The sequence below is a fragment of the Meriones unguiculatus genome, chromosome 5 (assembly GCF_030254825.1).
Source record: "Meriones unguiculatus strain TT.TT164.6M chromosome 5, Bangor_MerUng_6.1, whole genome shotgun sequence".
In the NCBI taxonomy this organism is placed as follows: domain Eukaryota; kingdom Metazoa; phylum Chordata; class Mammalia; order Rodentia; family Muridae; genus Meriones; species Meriones unguiculatus.
Window position 1 is genome coordinate 104,384,169 of NC_083353.1, and position 21,583 is coordinate 104,405,751.

Sequence of the window (21,583 nt, forward strand, 5' to 3'; positions counted from 1 at the left end):
CTGAGAACGTGATGGATGCGGCTTGGGGTAATAATAGAGCAGGGTTAGTGCTGGTCGGCAACAGCTCTGCAGAGCGCTTGGTGGGATTAGTCTGTAAGCCATGTCTGTATTTGGATTGTTTTTAGGCTGCTTGCTCTTGCAGTCCTATTCATCTCCTAAGCATATGATCCTTGCTTGTTTGTTTGTTTTTTAACATTTTAAATTGGCATGTATATGAGTGTGCTGGTGTCTGCAGAGGCCAGAGGCGTCAGGTCCCCTGGAGCTGGAGTCACAGTTTTCAACCACCAGATATGAATCCTGGAAACCAAACTGGGGTCCAGTACACATTCTTAACAGCTGAGCCATCTTGCTAGCCCTGATTCTTCTGTCTTAGCCACACACTGTGCATTCTGAGAATTGTGTAATTGCTGTGTGTTCTCATTGGCGCCATCACTTATGTAACTTGACTTTGCCTTTTATTTCACTTTAAAAAATTGGTGTATGCATGGCAGGAGTGGGGGTATTTGCTGTGAGTGTAGGTTGTAAAGATGCCTGACTAGGCCTGGGGTGTTAGGACCCCAGATCTGAAGTTAAAGGCGGTTGTAAACTGCAGGACATGGGTTCTGAGAATCAAACCCGAGTCCTCTGGAAGAGCAGGAAGTACTCTTAACCACTGAGCCTTATCTCCAGCCCCCTCCTCTTTTTAATTTATTGAATCGCCAGGACATTGACATGTCTCAATGCTTCAAATTGAACAAAGCCATGTAGTGAACAGTATCTTTCCCACTCACCCTCCCTTTTCCTCTTCCTTATTTTCTTCTTCATGTACTTTATAATCTTATTTTTCTTTGGAAATCTTGACCATAATTTAGTTATCTCATCTCAAAGAGCTCCATTTTTATCTGAAAAGACCTCCTTTGAAAACATAATCTTTTCAAGTCTGCATTTCATGGACTAACAGTTACCATATTTAATTGTATATTTAGTATCTGATTTTAATATTTCAAAAGGAAAATTATTGATGTCTTCATATTACAGCATTTCTATTCAAAATGTAGACAGTATCTGTGTGAACATTCTTAGAGGGTATCAGTTATATTAAGATTTTTTTCCTTAAGAGCTCTGGGGGAGAAATTTATGAATAATTGTACATCTTTATTCATTAATTTATGTAGGTATGTACGTATGTATTTATTTTTGGTTTTTCAAGACAAGGTTTCTCTGTATAGCCTTGTTTATCCTGGACTTGCTTTGTAGACCAGGCTGGCCTGGAACTCACAGAGATCTGCCTCCCTGAGTGCTGGGATTACAGGCATATGCCACTGCACCCAGTGGGTACATCTTTTTTTAATGGTTGTTATTATAGATAATGAAATAAGCCATCTACTGATCAAATTATTCTGAGGTTTAACTAGTTTCAGAAAAATACACTGAGAACAGGTACATCTACAAATCTCAACTTCATGATTACCTCTTTGCTCATTTTGCTCCCTTTCCCCAGATGTGATTCACAATTTGTCCACTTTGTATTTGTCCCGTCCTCTCAGGCAAAATCTGATGCTTAGGTGCAGTGCTGTCTTAATTAGAAGTAGCTGTTATAAACAGTTCAGGATGCCTTCGTCTGGCTTCTTTCACATCATCATCCTGTATGGTGTCATCTCCATTAAACCCAGCTTTCTGAATTCTTCAGCATTACAGTGTACCGTGTAGCCACTGGCCTGATGCTGCCCTGGCAGGCGTGCTTGCTATTTTGACCTGATAATTAATGTTTTTCTTTTGTATATTTTGAGACCCTTGCCTGACTGTGCATATCTTCTCTTTTAGCCTGCCATAATCAAAATGTTGTTTGAAAAAGTGCCACAGTTTCTTTTTGAAAAGTAAGTGGAATTGTTCTGAAACATTGAGTGTACATTGGTGCTTTTGGACTCTCTGGAAAGTTTCTTTTGAAATATACTATGGTCATGTTTAACATGCCAGGTTCCTGAGTGAGTGCTAACATTTCTTCTGTACTAAGATCATTGTTAAAATATATATCACACAAGTATGAATGTATGATGATTCTTCCTAGAAGGGTACATAATACTCTGGCAGTAGTGGCCATTTCCTAGGAGGGAGCATGTTGCAGTGTTTGCCTTTTATATTTGAAGTTTTGTATGTACTGCTCATATTTTTAAATTGCTGTGTCTGGCCTGGAGAGATGGCTCAGTGGTTAAGAGCATTGACTGCTTTTTCAGAGGACGCCCTCTTCTGCCCTCTAAGGGTACTGCATGCATGTGGTACTCATGCAGATAAAAGACCCATACACATAAAATAATAAATAAATATTAAGAAAAAACCTGTGTTAGAAAGAAAAAAGACCAGCCTAGTTAAAAAGGACACAAACATAAAATGTCAAGTATAAGAACATCAAATATTTAAATCTCCGATTTCATTAGCAAAGGCAGAAATTTAAAATAAAAAATAGGGCCCTGTGTGGTAGCACTTGCCTTTAATCCCAGCACTAGGAAGGCAGAAGCATGTAGATCTCTGAGTTTGAGGCCAGCCTGGTCTCAAACTTGCAGAGCAAGCCCCAGGACAGCCAGAGCTACACAGAGAAACCCTGCCTTGAAGAACCAAAATAAATAAATAAATAAATAATAGATAAATAAAACTTTTAAATGCATTGAAAGCTGCGTGTGTAGCTCGGTTGGTAGAATCCCTGTCTACCTGAAGACCTGAGTTTGCTTTCTGTGACCACATGGATTTCAGCACTCCAACAATGAAGGCAGGAGGATGAGAACCTCAAAAGAGTCATCCTCAGTTACACAGTAAGTTTGAGTCCAGTCCAAGACACTTAAGACCCTGCCTCCAAAAAGAAAGATAAAAGGATGAAACATTAAGTGTATTTTCCCTATATCCAAAGAGCCTTTGTTAAGTATAACAGTTACCAGCATATGTTCTAAATGAGCGTAAATTAATCATTGTGAGCAGTTAAGTTATATGTCTCAAAACCTTAGATTTATGTCTGTTTGCTAGACATGGTGGTCTGTGCTTATAATCCCAGCACTTAGGAAGAGGAGGCAGGAAGATAAAGGATTTGGGATCATCCTCAGATACATAGTGAGCTCCAGGCCAGTCCGGGCTATGATATGAGACCTTATCTCAAAGTAACAAAAACCAAACAATTTTTTGTTTTGTTTTGTTTTTCGAGACAGGTTTCTCTGTGTACCCCTGTCTGTCCTGGACTTGCTCTGTAGACCAGGATGGCCTCAAACTCACAGAAATCAGCCTGCCTCTGCCTCTCTGAGTGCTGGGACCATAGGTGTATGCCACTGCTATCAGCTTAACCAAACAATTTTTAATCCCAGCATTTGGTGGATCTATGTGTGTTCAGAGTGCATAATGAAACCACGTCCCAGCTTATGAACTTTCATTTTATTTTGCTTTTTTGTTTGTTTGAGACAGGCCAACTAGTCTACAACTTGCTACATGGTCAAGACTGATCTTGCCCTCACAATCCTCCTGCTCCTACCTCCCAAGTGTAGGCCTTAGTTTTGTTTTTTAACTCCTTTGTTTACATTTCTTTTATCTTTTTCTCCCTGCTCCAACCCAATCCCTTCCAACAGCCCAACACCATGTAGGAGAGAGAAAGGGTTAGTGAGAGAGGGGTCGCAGTTCTCTTAGCTGTTTCCTGCTGGTTAGGGTCATCCGGTTCCTTGGAGCCAGTTCAATCTTCATCTCAGGGGATCTCCAACTTCTTGTCTCACAATAGCAGCCAGGAAGAGTTCTTTCCTGTTCTGTCTTGGCTCTGGCATTTATTCTCTCTCCAGAGTCCTCAATTTAAATGATCTGCAACTGGCAAAGAACTCCTCTCAGAGCCTGCACAAAGTGAATAGTCCGCTGCTATAGACAATCTGAGTCAGTCCCACATCCCACACCTGGGACCAAAGCAAAAACGTGTTTATATCCACAATACCCAAGTGCCGAGATTACAAGTGTGTGCCGTCTTGTCTGGTAGATTTATTAACTTTATTTCTTTTGGTTTTTCGAGACAGGGTTTCACTGTTTAGCCCCAGCTATCCTGGAACTCCCACTGTAGACCAGGCTAGCCTCAAACTTAAAAGATCCACATGCCTCTGCCTTTCTAGTGCTGAGATTAAAGGCATGTACCACCATCACCCAGCAAAACAGCTTTATTGAACCATGTATGACAACATATACCTGTATGGGAGGCAGAGGTAGACAGATCTTTTGAGTTCAAGGCCAGCCTGGTCTACATAGCAAGTACTAGGCCAGCCAGGGCTGTATAATAACATCCTGTCTCAAACAAAAGTAAACAAAAAAAGTCACTCATGAGACTGGGTAAATGACTCAGTCAATAATGTCCTTATCCGAATGTGAAGACCTGAATTTGACCCCTAAAAACACGTTAAAAAAAACTAGATATGACAATGTGCAACTGTCATCCGAGCACTGGCAGTGAAGAGACAGAAAGGTCCTCAGGGCTTGCTGGGACTCAGCTTTGCTGAATTGGTGAGCTCCAGGTTTTATGAGAGAGACTCTTGCCAAAAAGTTTGGTATCAAGTAGCATAGGAAGACACCTGATGTTGACCTCTGGCCCCCATGTGTACAGTTGTCCATATACGTGTGTTTACATGCATACATACACAAAGTCACTTTGTTTGTTTTTGTTTTTTTGAGGCAGGGTTTCTCTGTAGCCCTGGCTATCCTGGAACCACTTTGTAGCCCAGGCTGGCCTCAGACTCACAGAGAGCCATCTGCCTCTGCCTCCCAAGTTTTGGGATTAAAGGCGTGCACCACTACTAACTAGCTAAACTATTTTTGTTCTATTTTGTGTGTGTGGTTGTTTTCGCCTTCATATATGCATGTACACTATGTAAGTGCCTGGTGCCTAAGGAGGCCAGAAGAGGGCATTCCGTCCTCAGAAGCTGGACTTGTAGTTGGTTGTAAGCCTTTATGTGGACGCTTGGAATGAAACCCAGGCCCTATAGGAAGATTGACAAGTGCTCTTAACCACTGAGCCATACACTCCAACCCATCACATTATTTTTAAGAAATATGTATCATCCTTTTTTTCCCTTCACTGTAGCTATGACCACTATTTTAGTCTTTTTTTTTTTCCTCCTGACAAAGCACTATGACCAAGGCAACTTATAGGAGAGTTTATTTGTGGCTTACAGTTTCAGAGATAGTGATGAGTCCCCAACCATCATGCAGGCAGCCTGGCAGCTGGTAAGCAGGAGCAGTAGCCGAGAGCTTACATCCTTATTTGGAAGTTGGAGACAGGAGAACTAACTGGGAATGGTAGAGACTCTTGGAACCTCAAAGCCCACCCTCAATGGTACCTCCCCCAACAATCCTTCCTAGACAGTTCTTCCAACTGGGGACCAAGCATTCAAATACATGCACCTATGGCGGCCATTATCATTCAAACCTCCACAGCACTGTTAACAGTATTTTCTTCTAGTTGTCTTTTTCATCATATATATGCATGTCTGGGTAATTTAGTCATTTATTTTGTGTGTTTGGTTATTTTTCCTCCACATATGTCTGTGAACCACATGCATGCCTGCTCTCTGCAGAGGCCAGAAGAGGGTGCCAGGTCCCCTGGGACTGGAGTTACATATGGTTGTGAGCCACCTGTGGATTGCTAGGAACTGAATCTGGATCATGGTAGAGTAGCCAGTGCTCCTTACTGCCAAGCTGTCTTTCCAGCCCCTCTGTTGTTTTTTATAGGCACATTTGTGTTTCCCACTGTGCCCCATAACTAGTAACTATATAGTAGTGTTGGCTGAAGTATTCTGTACAGTATTTAAGTTTTCTGGTGCATGGGTCAGGAATTGGTGATAGAGCTTAGTAGTGGAGTACCTGCTCAGCATGTGAGTCCCTAGAACCAAACAAAGAAAAAAAAATCCATAGGGAGAGGGACACAGGGAGGGGGAAAGATAAACAACTAAATCTCTTCTCATTCTGACATTTCAGGGAGAGCAGTGATGGAATCAACATGTCTCGACTCATTATCAATCAGCTAAAATGGCTGGATAGAATTGTGGACAGCAAGGTAGGTTTGGGGCCTTATCAATTTAAAAAAGTTTCTAGCAGCTGGGCAGAGTAGTGCATGCCTGCAATCCCGGCACTCAGGAGGCAGAGGCAGAGACAGGCTGATCTCTGTGAGTTTGAGGACAGTCTGGTATCCATAGTGAGTTCCAGGATAGCCAGGAATACATACTGAGACCCTGTCTTGAAAACAAACAAGAAAACAGAAAGTTTTTAGTCAGTGATGGTGGTACATGCCAATCATCTGACCATTTGGAGGGCAGAGGCAGGAAGGTGGGAGTCAGTTTGAGTGAGCCTGGTTACATAGTGAGACCCTGGTACACACACACACACACACACACACACACACACAGAACAAGTTTTTGTACGATTGACCAGACCTTTTCAATTTTTAAGACTTTTTCTTTTTTAAATGAAAATTTAATTTTCTTATCAATATGTTATCTTTATCCAGCTTTTGTAGTTTGAAAATCTCGAGTATTTCACTCTTTGAAAATCTACTTGAAGCTTAGCCTGCATGAAGTGGTGTCCATCCATAATCCCAGCGCTTGGGGGGGGGGAGGAGGGAAGATGTAAAGCCTGAAGCCAGAAGAAGGGCCCTATAGAGGCCCTCTTCTGATTTGTAAAAGGCCTGTTGAAGTCAGCTCAGTGGGCACAGTGCTTGCTGTGCGAGCCTGAAGACCGAGTCAAGAGCCAAAGCAAAGAGCTGGCTCTACAGAGCTGTCCTCTGGCCGGCACGCGCCCATAGGCAAAGCACTCATTCTTTACTAAAATTTTTTAAAGGACAGAAACTTCCTCAATTTTAAAAATTAAGTATAATTTATGTTAATTGAGGGCTAGAGCATTGGTTCTCAACCTGTGGGTCGTGACCCCTTTAGGAGTTGAATGACCCTTTCGTAGAGATTGCCTAATACCATCTTCCAGAAATATCAGATATTTATATTATGGATCATAACAGTAGAAAACCCCAGCTATGAAATAACAATGAAAGTGATTTATGGCTGGGAGCACCACAACAAGAGGGACTGTGGTAAAGGGTGGCGTCATCCAGAAGGTCGAGAGCCGCTGGGCTGGGGAGATGGCTGGGAGGCCATGAGCACTTGTTGCTCTCATAGGAGACCTGGGTTCAGTTCCCAGCACCCACATGATGGTTCACAACCATCCGTAAATTCCAGAGGATCCAGCAGGTAAATATGTGATGTGATGTGTGTGTGTGTTTATGTTTGTGTGTATCCAAAACATTCATACCACACAAAGTGTAAAATAAATAAAACTTTTTAAACATTGATAACTGAGCTAGGTATGGTGGTAAATTATTTTAATCCCAGCACTTGAGAGGCAGAGGCAGGCAGATCTCTGAGCTTGAGGCCACCCTGGTCTCCAGAGCGAGCTCCAGGAAAGCCAGGACTGCACAGGGAAACCCTGTCTCAGAAACAAAACAACAAGCAAACAAATCCAACAAAAACAAAACAAAAAGGTAGGGAATCTTTATCTGTGTTTCAGAATCTTAAGATTATTTTTTATTTCTGAAATGTGATAAGTTCCCAAGCATCTTATTTCACTGCAGATGCTTTAATTTGATCATATATTAAAGATAATTTAGGTAGTTTTTACATGTATGTGATTTATAGAAATACCTGGTAAAGTTGAACACAGTGGAAGTCCAAGATTTGCTTTGTGCCGATTACTGGAAAAGAAATTGAATATGCTGTACCTCATTGCATTTTAATAATACAAGGAATGTGTATTTCTTGTTATGATGACAAGAAATCTGTTCGCAGGGTGGATTAGCCAAGACCCTGTGTTAGTGGTGGACAGTCCTCTTGAGCCACTGCCTGCGGTCTTACTTCCTCCAGACACCTTTTTTATTTGTTCGGGCATTTTTTTTTTTTTTTTTTGTTCTGTTCTTACAGGGTCTCGTTATCTAGCCCTGGATGGCCTGGAACTTGCTGTGTAGATCAGGGTGCCCTAGGACTTTGATCCTTCTGCCTCTGCCTTTCAAGTGCCCAGATTGTACTACCATGCCCATCTTCTTTTCAGAGGTTCTTAAAATCATTCTTCTAGTTTTTGACCGATACTCCAGACTACATCTTTATTTAGAAAAACAGGGATTTGAGAGTCTCATCTGGGCTGGAATTAGGGGTGTCTATTTAACTTGAATATATTCTATCGGCTAGGTCACGTGAATTGAGAGGGGAGGGGTTTGCCTTTTTTATGGGAATGTGTTCATAGCAGGGGAGTGTGTGCGCATGTGCGCGCATGCGTGTGCAGCTGTCTGGAGATCAGAGAACAACCTTGGATGTTATACCTCATGCATCATCCACTTTTTAAAAATATAGTCTGGTTGGCCAGTGCACCCCAGAGGTCTCCCTGCCCCAGCTTTCCCAGAACTGGGATTACAAGCATTTGCCATTGTGCCTAGCTTCTTTTACCTTGGTTCTGGGGATTGAACTCGGGTCCTCATACTTACAAAAAGTACTTTATCATTGAGTGTATTCTCCCCCCAGCGCCGTTTGCCTCTTGATTTAAATTCTGAGCTTGAGTCTATCGTGGTCATGTTGTGTACATGATAATTTCCGTCTGTAATGTGCTACGCTTCTAATAATGTTCTTCCTGCAGGACCTCACAACTCAGATGCTGCAGTTGATCAGTGTGGCTCCAGTGAACTTACAGCATGACTTCATCACCAGCCTTCCTGAGATCCTAGGGGATTCCCAGCATGCTACTGTGGGGAAAGAACTCAGGTGGTTAAACACTGTGGCACTGTCTCTTGGAGCCTCCACTAGCGAACTGTTCATTGCAAGAGCTAACTTTAAGGCTAACGTGGTAGCTCTGGCTAGGGGTGCTTGCCTAACATCTCAGGTGATGGAAGCTCGATCCTGGAGCCCACATAGGAGAAGATAACTGACTAGTACAAGTTTTTCTCTGACTTTCATATAAGCACTGTGGCACACATTGGTATGGATACACATACCCACAAACTCACAGACATGCACGCACGCACACATTTTGGGTGTTTTAGTTCATCTTCAGTTGTGTAGCAAGTTCAAAGCCAGTCTGGGAAATATGAGACACAAAACCACATACAAAAAGTGGTTGGGTATATAACTCAGTCGATAGGGTGCTTGCCTGATGTGTACAAAATATGCTAATTCCCTAACACTACATAAACCAGGTGTGTGGGAGAAGGTGGAGGCAGGAGGATCAGAGATTCAAGGTCATTCTTGGCTACATTGTGAGTTTGAGGCAAGCCTGGGATTCACTAAGTCCTGCCTCAAAATATAGAAATTATCTGGGCAGTGGTGGTGCACGCCTTTAATCCCACCATTTGGGAGACAGAGGCAGGCAGATCCTTGTGAGTTCGAGGCCAACCTGGTCTATACAGTGAGTTCCAGGATAGCAGGGTATGGGACTTGACTTGGTTTTCTAGTAGGTGCATATATTTGTGTAGGGTTCCATTTGCTTGCTCCCTCCTCTTTTTAAAAGTCACCTTGTTGTTGTTGTTGCTGTTTAGATATATTTATTATATATTTAGTGTTTGATTGCATGTACACCTGCACTCCAGAAGAGGGCACCAGATCTCATTATAAATGGTTGTGAGCCATCATGCGGTTGCTAGGAATTAAACTCAGAGCCTGTGCTCTTAATTTCTGAGACATCTGTCCAGGCCTCTCTCTCCTCTTCTTAAGATGGGGTCTCATGTAGTCAAGGTTGGCTTCAAGTTTGCTCTGTAGCTAAGTATGCCCTTGAACTTTTGATCTTCTTGCTTCTTCCTCAAGTCCTAGATCTGGGATCACAGGTATGTGCCATTATGTTTGCCTTCCACATATTTTCTTTCATTTTTGTTTATTTTGTGTATGTGGCTGGGGTTGATGCGCACATATACCTCTGTGTGGAGGTCAAAGAACAACTTTTTGGAGTTGGTTCTTTTCTTCCACATTTTACATTCCCAGAATCAATCTCAGATCTTCAGTCTTGACAGGAAATGCCCTTATCTGCTGAGCTATCTCACTGGTCCCTTATATGTTCATATAATTGATGCACCTGTTATGAAAATATGGTTTAGGATTAGGCTAGAGAGAACATGAATGCAGCTTCTTTGTTTCATTTCTCCTAAGGGTTTCTTAAGCTTGACCTCACAACAAAACCCTTTGTGGGGCTTTTAAATATCTATATGTTCGGATGCCTAGATGATCTATTACAGTGCACTCCCAAGAATAGGACCTATTGCTGATCCATTGCTAGCTGCACTCATGCCTCCCTCTCCTGAGTGTTGGAATTAAAGGCATGCACCAGAATGCAGTCATTTAGTAGGAACTAGTACAGCTGGTCTTCTTATTCGTGGTTTCCATTCTCAAGGTCAAGCAACTATAGATTAAAAATCTCTTAAAAAAGAAAAATTGCACGTATACTGACATACAGACTTTCTGATTATTCCCCAAACAATAGAGCGTGACAGCTATTTACACAGCTTTTATGTTTCAACAGGTATTGTAAGTACCCTAGAAGTAATTGACAGTATGTGGCAGGAACAGGCCACGTGCTAATAACTGCACCATTTCACAGGAGGGATTGAGCAGCCTAGGATTTGGGTGCCATGGGAAGCCTAGCTGCCAGTCTGCAGGTCCCGAGGGACACTGTATAGCCTGCCTTCCCACTCTCGTGGTTTTCTGCCCAGTTCTGTTCACACCATTACCCAGCTTCTCCTTCTGTGTTCCCAACAGTCAGCTCCTGATGCAGAATACTTCGCTGACTGTTCCAATTTTGGATGTCTTTTCCAGTCTTCGACTTGACCCAAAGTTCCTGTCTGAGGTAGGGAAGATCCTGCTTCACAGAAATAGGAAGAAATCATGTACAGTGAAAGAAAATAGCTCTTTGAAACTATGCTCACAAACATTAAAATGCTCTACACTTGTGTGCGCACGCGCGCGCACACACACACACACACACTTATCATTACTTAAGGATCAAAAACCAGGCCCTTATAAATATTATAACACTAAGCCAAAAACAGTCCCTTTACTTTTTTTTTAATTTACATTATCTGACCATGTAGCCCTGACTGTTATCAAACACTAGATCTTCCTGCCTTAGCCTCCTCAGCACTGGGTTAACACATGTGAATCCCCAGGCCTGGCTTAAGCAGTGCAATTTGGTTGGGTTTTGTTTTATTTTTTACTGTGCTGGTGAAACCCAGGGTCCCACAAATGCTAGGCAGACACTCTTAACTCTTAAGGGGTAAGCCTGTGTATGTGTGCATATGCATGCATGTATGTATGTGTGCATGTGGAACCCAGAGACAGAGTCTCTCACTGCATGGAGCTTACTAGCAAGCTCAGTAGATCTGCTTGTCTCCAGAGCACCCATGCTGGGATTATAAGCACTTATAGCTGTGCCTGGCTATTTCTGTGTGAGTTTTGGGGATCAAACTCAGGTTTCATGCAGAGGCTGGGAATATGGCTTAGTTGATACAGTGCTTGCCTAGGATATACAAAGCTGTGACACCCAGCACCATATAAACTTGGTGTCATGGTATACACATAAATAGGAGAATAGTCTGGAGGAACAGAAGTTCAAGTTCAGTCATCCTAAGCTATATAGTGAGCTCAAGGCTAACCAGAAATGCTAAAACCCTCGTGGAAAACAAGAACAACATGTTTTTACTTCTTTTGTAACTTTTTAGATATAAGTGTTCTAGAATTTAGCTGGGTTTTATTTGGCAGTCTCCTCATCTGGCTTTAATTTCCTTCTAAGTAACACAGAAGAATTATTCCAGAAGAGAGTTAGCTTGTCGTCATTCTTTCTGTCCGAGTAGCATCCAAAGACAAACCCTCTAGGAACAAGTCCATAAACCTGGTGGTCATTAACAATCCATCCCGGGTCAGTGGCGAGGGCAGCAGCGGGGAGCCCTCCTATGGTCAGTTGTGAACTCAGGCTCTGAAATGTTAAGACTATGTTATCACTTGTCTATGTTAGAAAAATCTTTGACATTTATAGTTGTGAAAGTTTATAATTTGGAGAAGAAGAATGTCTTTCTTCCTAAACTACAAGTAGGAAAATGAAATAAGAAATGAATTTCCTAATTACTGATGGGTCTACATTGAGTTAGAGTGTGAAGGGTTTTGTGCTTCTGATATTTAGATCCGCAAGGTGGTGATGGGCAAGCTGTCATCCGTCCGTCTAGAGGATTTACCCGTGATAGTAAAGTTCATTCTTCATTCTGTAACAGACGCCACTTCGCTGGAGGTATGCTACTATTTCTTAGCAAGCCTACTTATTAAGATACATGGGAAAATTATTTAAATAAGTAGAGCAAGGTGCTGGTTTCTGATCCTAGACTAATTGATAGAGCTGATTACTCCAGATAGCTGTTGGCGGAGAACACAGCTCAGTCTGGTTGATTACTCAGCAGAGGCTGCTACAGGCTAGCATTTGCTGTTTCTGTGTAGACAATGCCTACATACTTGAACGGTTCTCATCCAGTTTTCCTCAGTATTTTGGGTTGTTAAGGTTCCAGTGATAGAGCGGCCTGTGCCTGTCCACTAAGAGTGAACAGAATACATGGCTAATACTGACTTTCCGTAGGTGATCTCTGAGCTTCGGGAGAAGTTGAACGTGCAGCATTTCATTTTGCCGTCACAAGTTCAGGCTTCCCAAAGCAAGCTGAAAAATAAAGGACCAGCAAGGTATGGAATCATTTGCAATTGCCATTCTTTTTCCTTGCATAACCATATTTCTCACCTTTATCCTGAAGCCAGGTAGTTATTAGATCATAATAAAACACAAATACTGGTAGCAAGGCTACATTCACATACAGCACAACAGGGATTTTAAAATTGTGTGTGTGTGCTTTCCTAGCCATTCAAATCCACAGAGACCACAGTGCAAGTTTTTCAGTATTTTACAGATGAGGTTGGGACTTGCTCCAGAACTTATAGTTAATAATCAAAAACTCCAGCACTGGAAAGATGGTTTGGTGGTTAAGAACACTGGTTGCTCTTGTAGAGGATCTGAGTTCAGTTCCCAGCATATACATGGTGGCTTACATGTAGCTCCAATTCCATGGGCTCTAAGGAACTACAAGGGCTCTGCATCCACACATGGTACACAGGCACACATTCAAACAAAGCACCCATACACATACAATAATTATTTTTAAGAAATAAAAAGTTAGGAACTCAGATCTTATAAGATCTTCTCTGGTATGTAGAAGAAATAATGTTTCCTGCTTTGCTGTTTGTAGCTCTTCAAGAAATCAAGAAAACAGTGATAAGGACTGTGTTGTTCTTGTCTTTGACGTAATAAAGTCAGCCATTAGATACGAGAAAACTATTTCAGAAGCCTGGATTAAGGTGAGTAAGATCCTTGTAACTTTGAGCTTCAAGGTGGTCCAAGAGTGTCAGTCAGGGACAGAGGTGTGAGGTGAGATGAAATAAAAGTCTTAAAATTGTCATTCAGGTATAACTGATAATGCTGGGCAGGTGAGCAGGACATGTGGAATGAAGCATGTGTAGCATGCTCTACTGATAGGTTATAATGTGTGGCCCTTGATTTTCTAGGCGATTGAACGCATTGAGTCAGCGGCTGAACATAAGGTAATGGTCTTGTGCTTTGAACTTGAAGTAATTGCATTGGCTATTGTGCTGTCCTCCATTTTGTCTTGCCTGCAGTTACCCTTCTATAGCTGCTCTGATAATGCCGGGTGTGTGGACAAGACAACTCAGGAGCGGTGGCTTTGCCTGTGGTGTGCTCTTGCCTGTTAATTCTGGAAATGAACTTAGCCTACAGTGTTCAGTAAGAAATAGGAGGCTGTTCCACTCACATGAAGTTATAGTCATAGAAGCAGTACCTTACCAGGGCCATGAGTTCGGGCTGGTGTTACAGTTATTTTTATTAATTATGCTTGTTTCTCTTACCATGGCTATCATATAAATAATTGAGAGTCTTTATATTTGTTTATAATATGCTTCACAGCACCAAACTGAGCAGTTCTTACTCTACTCTTAACCCTCCTCAGTAATCAGGCTTCCTCCCAGTCTACATCCCAGGATACTTGCACACTGTAGCTTTCCTGCTGAGCTCTCTCTCCTGGTGTCTACCGACTTCTCCCCATGGCTGAATCCCCTTGCTGAATCCCCTGCTTCCTCTCTAACTCCTTCTCCTCTGGATGGCAAGAAGTCCAGTCCTAGTCTGTCCCCTGCTCAGGGATTAGCTGTAAACTGCTTTATTGGGGAACAGAGTTTATACATTGAGACAAGCTTTACAGCCAGATATGGGGATGTGGAAATCAGCATTTGAATTATACAATAATCTTACACCTATGTATTCCCCTTTTACTAGCTTCCCTCCTACGAGGAAGAGTTGTCAAGACAAGGGCATTTTCTGTTTGATTTTACTTTGCCCATGTAGTTCTGGCCTCAATGGGTTAGTTTTTCCACTGTAAGGCAGGTGGAAATGGTACTGGATCTATCTCCCCTTCTTTATGTTTCTGTCTCTCTGTCTCTCTCTGTGTCTGTGTCACTGTCTCTGTCTCTGTGTGTGTGTGTGTGTTTGTGACACTGAAATCCGAGGCGGCTTAGAACTCACTGTGTTAAACTCAGGATGATTCTCTTGCCTCAGTTTCTATGTGCTGGGATCACAAACAGGAGCCACCGTGTCTAACTTGTTTATCTTTTAGTCCTAGACACTTCTGTGAAGAAGCTGGCTGTCTGTGCCTGCTTACACTATTTGTCATGTGGGATTTTGTTAGTTGAGAGTCCAGCTATTAGATGACAGTCTCAAAAGTTTCTATGAAACAGAATAAATGATAAAAATAAGTTTTATTGATACAGAGACTCATCTAACTGCCTTCAACTCACTGTAGCTAAAGTTGACCTTGAACTCCTGATCCTCTTCCCTCTACTCCCACGTGCTGGGATGACAGACATTTGCCACTACGAGTACCTTGAAAATGATCTTGGTGAGGCAGCAGATAATCCAGGTTTTTTGATTTGTTTTTGTTTTTACACAAAAAGTAAATTCACAGCTTTTGCCATTTTTTACAGACTTGCAACCATGAGCATGGTTTAAACACACGTTTGTATTCTTTTGACAGTTTTTTTTTGTTTTGTTTCGTTTTGTTTTTGTTCTCTGAGACTGAGTTTCTCTGTGTAACAGGCCTGACTGTCCTGGAACTTGCTTTGTAGACCAGGCTGGTCTCAAACTCATGGAGATCCCCTTACCTCCACCTCCCCAGTGCTGGGATTAAAGGCATAGTGCATTGGGTCTCTTTGGAGATCGGGATATAGGTGGTGTGAGCCACCCCACACGGGGCCTATAAACCAAGCCCTGGTCCCCTTTTTAACCACTGAGCTGTCTCTCCCCTGTGTAAATGTTTTATCTTTTTCTGTAAAAGCATATGTGTGTACAAGCACAGGCATCCTCCTGTACCAGTAGATATGTGCATATACATGTGTGTATAGTCTTTACATTCTGTTTTTATGAAGTAGGATCCTATTGTGGTTAGAGTTTTGCAGGTTGCTTTTTTTCACTTCACCGTACATAACCATGTATCACAAATGAGTTTACTTGTCAAAAAAACGGGTTAGCTGAGCTGGGTGTGGTGGCACATGCCTTTGATCCCAGCACTTGGGAGGAATAGGCTGGCACATCTCTGAGTTTGAGGCTGATCTATTCTACAGATTGCGTTCCAGGGCAGAGAAACCCTGTCTCAAAAAAAAAAAAAAATTAAAATAAAAAATAAAAAGGGTTAGCTTATACTAGATTTTGTGGCTTTGTTATATTTTAAAAACAATTATCATAATTTATTTAACCTTCTTTTATTAAAAAGCATTTATAGTCTTTGTAACTTTTCATAAAGCAATTTTCCTAATTATGAAAATATATAGTTGTCAAGTGATTTCATCTATTTTTTTAAACAAAGGTAAAGATATTCAAAATTCTACTTTAATATAACCTTTCTCAATTCTCAGTTCTGATATATTTTAGGAAATACCAATGGGTAGTAGTTGTTGCCCTTTATTTCTCTGGGTTCTGTAATGGTGTATGAGTTCCATGGGTGCAGAGGGAGCAAGCATGTGTCACTATTGTGTTTCAGTAGAAAATGGCTGAGCTCTGGTGTGTCTGCTCCCTGACAGGCTCTAGACGTGGCGATGCTGCTCATCCTCTACAGCACCAGCACACAGACGAAGAAGACCACTGAAAAGGTGCTGAGAAACAAGATTCAGTCAGGCTGCATTCAAGAGCAGCTGCTTGACAGCACCTTCTCTACACATTACTTGGTAAGTGTGGGATGCAGCACGTGGTGGGAGATAGGAGACACAGGTGGAAAGATGGCTGAGAAGATGGTGTTTTACCATTCTCTGGAGCATGTGGAAATCGCAAAACACCTTTGCCTCGTATTGATCTTTGATAGGAGCTCAGCATGTTTCAGAGCTGTAGAGCAAGTGCTCTGTTGGACTGAGACGATGATATCAGTGAGCCAACCTAAGATGGACTTTGACCCTTCCAGGAGGACGTTAACAAAGTTAGTCCATCTTGAACTTTTCTGACTCAAATTCCAAGTCCTTTTGTCTTTTGGATTTTTATAAAAAGATTTATTTTTATTTTTACAAACGTGTTTTTGTCCCTGTGTATATGCCACATGTGTGCAGGTGCTCTTGGAGGCCAGAAGAGGGCATTGCGTCCTCTGGAACTGGAGTTACAGGTAGATGTAGGTGCTGAGAACCAACTTGAGCTGTTTGAAGAACAGCAAGCACTCCTAACTGTTGAGCCACCTCTCTTGCCTCAGTATAATTTTTTAAATATGTTTTGATTTTTGTTTCTTAGCGAGATCTTCACTATGTAGTCTCGGCTGGCCTGAAACTTGGTATGTAGATCAGGCTGGTCTTGAACTCACAGACATCCACTTGCTTCTGCCTCCCTAGTGCACTACTGCACCTGGGTTTTTGTTTTTTGACAATATCAGTAAAGAAGATGGAATTACTAATGATGTTTACTTTGTGTCCCTTAATATCTATCTATATTGGTTTTTTGTTTTGTTTTTCGAGACAGGGTTTCTCTGTGTAACAGTCTCTGGCTGTCTTGGACTCACTCTGTAGACCAGGCTTTTTTCAGACTCATAAAGATCCTCGTGCCTCTGCCTCCCAAGTGCTTCAGCTAAAGGTGTGTGCCACTCTACCCTGCCCTGTGTTGCATGATTGATAGGACCTGGTCACTTTTTTATAACAGTTACTCAAAGAGCTTAGTTTGGGAGCCTGGAGAGGCAGCTCAGTTGGTAAAGTACTTGCCACACAATCATGAAGATCTGAATTTCCTTCCCAGCGCCTTCAACAAAACAGCATGGTGACACACATTTGTAATCACAGTCCTGGGGAGTGGAAATAGGCAGGTCCCTGGGGTTCACTAATCAACCCAGTCCAGCATTTGTTGAGCCCCAGGTCCCAGTGAGGGCCCCTGTCTTAGGAAAAAGAAAAAGAAAAAGAAAGAAAGAAAGAGGAAAAGATGGATATGGCTTCTGAAAACAATTCCTGAGGTTTACCTCTGTCCTCCACATCCACTGGCACAAATGGTCACCAGCACACTTTTGGACCTGTACTCACATGAATAAACACACACCCCTCAATTTGAGTAGCACTGAATGTTAGACGCTAAACTTAAATTATAGCCAGGACAGAGCAGGCCTACCCAGGGAGGCATATGACTGAACAAAAGCTGGAATCTATTCAATTGAGTTTCTGTTTCTAAACTGAACAAATAGTAACTATATATTAAGCTTATCTTTTTTTTTTTTTTTTAACTTCAAGGTTAGTTCTTATCTATTTATGGAATATGGTCCTGAGAGAAAAATCAGAATGCTGAAAGATTATTTTGGGTATAATTAAGATTAAAACTCCTTGGGTATGTGGATACTCACACTACCATTAGGGATGTGGAAGCAGAAGGATCAGAGTTCAAGTCCATCTTATAACTACAAAGTCTGAGGTCATGTAGAGTACCCACTGAAAAAAAAAACCTTTGTTGTTTTAAGTGAAAGTGATAGTTGGGTGGGAGATGCAACTCAGTGGTGGGGCGTTTGTCTCACGGGTCCCAGGCTATGGGTTCAGTGCTTAGCATCTATCTGAGATCGTGAGTGCTGTGTGTCAGGATCATGACGTGACAGCCCAGCAGGCTCTCTTCATTGGTGAGAGTGGTGGATAGTAACACATTTGGTTCTATGATCTTTTTCCTCGTCTTTTTCTTTTTCAGGTTCTCAAGGATATTTGCCCATCCATTCTTTTACTGGCTCAGACTCTGTTTCACTCTCAGGACCAGAGGATAGTTTTGTTTGGCAGTCTCCTATACAAGCACGCTTTTAAGTTTTTTGATACTTACTGCCAGCAGGTATGTTGAAACATTTCTTTGAGTAAGGAAGTAACAAGGATATGGAAAGGTATCATTTCAAATAAATTGGATGTGCTTTGAGGTATAGTCTGGGTGAGTAGATGACATTGAAGAGGAAATAACTTTCACCAACAGCTTAGAAAACTCAGTTCTAAGCCAGCCATAGAGATGCACATCTGTAATCAGTGCCTGGGAAACAGAAGCAAGATGATAAACAAAAGTTTGAGGCCAGACTAGGCTACAGTGCAGGACCTTGCTTCATAAACAGAGAAAGTACTCATTTCTAGTATCTGTCCTGAAGTGATAAGATTGCCTTGGAGGATCCAACTATGAGAACTGAAATTTGGCTTAAAATCATGAAGGTCCTATTCATATGTAGTCCCTCAAACAACTGGATTTAGATTTTATCTTGTTTTTTATTATGTGCCTATATGTGTGTGTTTTTGTACCTGAGTACAGTTCCCTAGGAGGCCCTATTTTCTTGAAATCATGCCAGCCTGATTTGTGCTCTATTCACAAAACCTGTAAGGCCTTCTCCTTAAGTACAGTCTTTTTAAGAAATTTCAACACACACTAAGACAATCACAACTTGAATAAAATTAACTCATAAATAAATATTTGGATGACTACACCAAGGAGCAAAATCAGGACATTTTGCTAGGGCCCACTGATATATTACCAAGAGTAGGTCAAGCCTGAGTGGTAATCCCAATGAGGCCTAGTACTTGAGAGATAGGAAATTCACAAGGTTGAAGCCAGCATGGAATAATGAGTGAGGTCCAGGGAGCCAGGATAACTATGTGGTAATATAGTTATTCTGGTGTGATTACAGGCCTCCTAAAGCCTGTAACTAACTGTATCTAACTACTCATGGCAGTTAGATAATAAATAGTAAGGTAGAGGTTAGGAAGGCCATGGGTATGAACTCTTTACAATATCCTGTTGACCTCCCTGTATAGGAAGTGGTTGGTGCCCTCGTAACCCATGTTTGCAGTGGGAATGAGGCTGAAGTTGATGCTGCATTGGATGTCCTCCTTGAGCTGACTGTACTAAGCTCCTCTGCTATGAGGCTGAATGCTGTGTTTGTTAAGGTATTGTCTGTACTGTCAAACACTGACTCATTTTCTCTGCATGTGTCTCAGCATTACTGCTCCCTGTCAGTGAAAACTTATTATGTATTCTTTAGATACTGAGCACTATTCACAACACTCCATAACTCTAGTTCTAGGGAATCTAACCTTCTTGGGTACCAACCATGAATGTATATACATGCAGGCAAAAAACTCACACATAAAATGAATAAATCTAATTTAAGGGAAAGAAGGAGAAAGAGAGAAAGTCGGGCAGTCGTGGCAAACCCTTTAATCCCAGCCCTCGGGAAGCAGAAGCAGGTTGATGCCTGTGAGTTTGAGGCCAGCTTGAGGAACACAGTGGGTTCTCAGACAACCAGGACTACACAGAGAAACCCTGTCTTGATGACCTCATTTTGGACATTTTTTTCCCTCATAGGGCATTTTAGATTATTTGGAGAATATGTCCCCTCAGCAAATACGAAAAATCTTCTGTATTCTCAGCACACTAGCATTTAGCCAGCAGCCTGGAACCAGCAACCATATTCAGGTAAGAGGCCATGTGTCAAGAACAAATCTTTTAAACCTCTTTATTTGAAATTTGCCAGACTAAGTCTATGAAGTAATAGAAAGTAATTCGTCTACATAGTGAGTTCCATGACAGCCATGGCTACAAAATAAGAGTGACTCTGTCTCAACATTAAAAAATAAAACAACAAAAAACTAATAATAAAATGATTGAGTGCCAACCCAGCCTGGGCTACATAGCAAGTTCTAGGTCAGTTTCTAGTGAGACCCTACTTAAATAATAAAAAACAACAGCAGCCAGGCATGGTCATTCATGTTTTTAATCCCAGCACTCAGGATACAGAAGCAGGTGGATTTCTGTGAATTTGAGCCAGTCTGGTCCAAACAGCAAATCCCAGCATGCCGGAGCCACGTAGTGAGACCCTATCTTAAAATAAAAACAGCAAAGAAATCCTCGTCTATTGGGAGAGAGATGGTTCTGAGCCTGTAATCAGCCAAGCATGAGACTAAATAAGCCATGCTTTTCAGTTTCTGTATGGAGCATTGTGGAGTCACCAAACGCCTAAGCTGAACTTCGCCTAGGCTGACTTTCATCTGTAGTCACTAATTACTAAAGAAAACTAAACAATGAGAATAAAACTATGAGCAATGTTTGTTGGGTTGGGATCATAACTCACACCCTTTGTAGCTGTAGTGCCACCTTGTGGCACTAAGTCTTTCTGGGCTGTGGCTTTCCAGCACTTTGTTTAGTTTAAAACTTGTCTTGACTAGGTGATGCACAGAATCCACGGTGTATGGGGGATACGCAGTGAGCAGTGACTCACCTCTGTAGGCATAAGGCTTGCCTTCTCTGTGGCCGTCAGTGTCGCTCATTGCTTCTGTGCAGCTTTTCCTTCCTGTCGCTGTAGCCTGTTTTCTTATTTAGCAGAGAATTTGAGAAATTGTTTCATATCAATAACACAAAGTTACTCCATTATTTTGTTTTTGAATTGTGGCAAAATATATTCAAAAGTTACCGTTTTTGTTATTTTTAAATATATCAGTGCATTGAGAATATTCACAGTGTGTCAGTATAATCACTATTCATTTCCATAAGTCTTTCATTATTCTGAACAAGATGGTGTCCAATGTGGCAATCATTCCTTGCCCCATTCTCCGGGAGCCTGGTAGTCTCCATTCTGTTTTCCTTTTCTAGGTAAAGACATTTGTAGAATCATATAGTGTTTGGGTCTGTCTGCCTTTTTTCACCCAGTGTTCCCAATTTTACAGGATGTGCCAGACTGTCATTCTCCTTGTAGCTGAATAGACTATTTTATGTATATTTGACTTTTATTCTTTTATTTGTTCAAGAATGAACGTGGGTTGTTTTACCTTCAGCTATTCAAACAATACTGTGATGAGTTACATGCAGGTCCTTATTTGAACCTCAGTTCCAGCTATGGTCTGTACCCAGAAATAGCTTGCTGAATTAATGGTGGTTCTATATTCAACAATTTGAGGAGCCACCAAAACTTTTTAGAGCAGCTGCACCATTTTACATTCTTAATTTGAAAGGACAACATTTTGAG

General features: G+C 41.7%; 1 protein-coding gene and 1 pseudogene across 1 annotated transcript in view; one reads left to right on the forward strand and one right to left on the reverse strand.

Moving 5' to 3' along the window:
* The window catches only part of Fancd2 (FA complementation group D2), a 67,729-nt gene that overhangs the window by 8,274 nt on the left and 37,872 nt on the right, over positions 1-21,583 (forward strand). Inside the window, exons 7-18 of the mRNA XM_021637605.2 lie at positions 1,804-1,856; positions 5,962-6,040; positions 8,656-8,780; positions 10,761-10,848; positions 12,178-12,282; positions 12,622-12,722; positions 13,280-13,388; positions 13,596-13,631; positions 16,173-16,316; positions 18,283-18,417; positions 19,377-19,508; positions 19,927-20,037. Coding sequence (XP_021493280.2) covers positions 1,804-1,856; positions 5,962-6,040; positions 8,656-8,780; positions 10,761-10,848; positions 12,178-12,282; positions 12,622-12,722; positions 13,280-13,388; positions 13,596-13,631; positions 16,173-16,316; positions 18,283-18,417; positions 19,377-19,508; positions 19,927-20,037 — 1,218 coding nt within the window. The remainder of the gene's footprint in view (positions 1-1,803; positions 1,857-5,961; positions 6,041-8,655; positions 8,781-10,760; positions 10,849-12,177; positions 12,283-12,621; positions 12,723-13,279; positions 13,389-13,595; positions 13,632-16,172; positions 16,317-18,282; positions 18,418-19,376; positions 19,509-19,926; positions 20,038-21,583) is intronic.
* On the reverse strand, positions 11,749-21,302 carry LOC132654252 (NADH dehydrogenase [ubiquinone] 1 beta subcomplex subunit 1-like; annotated as a pseudogene).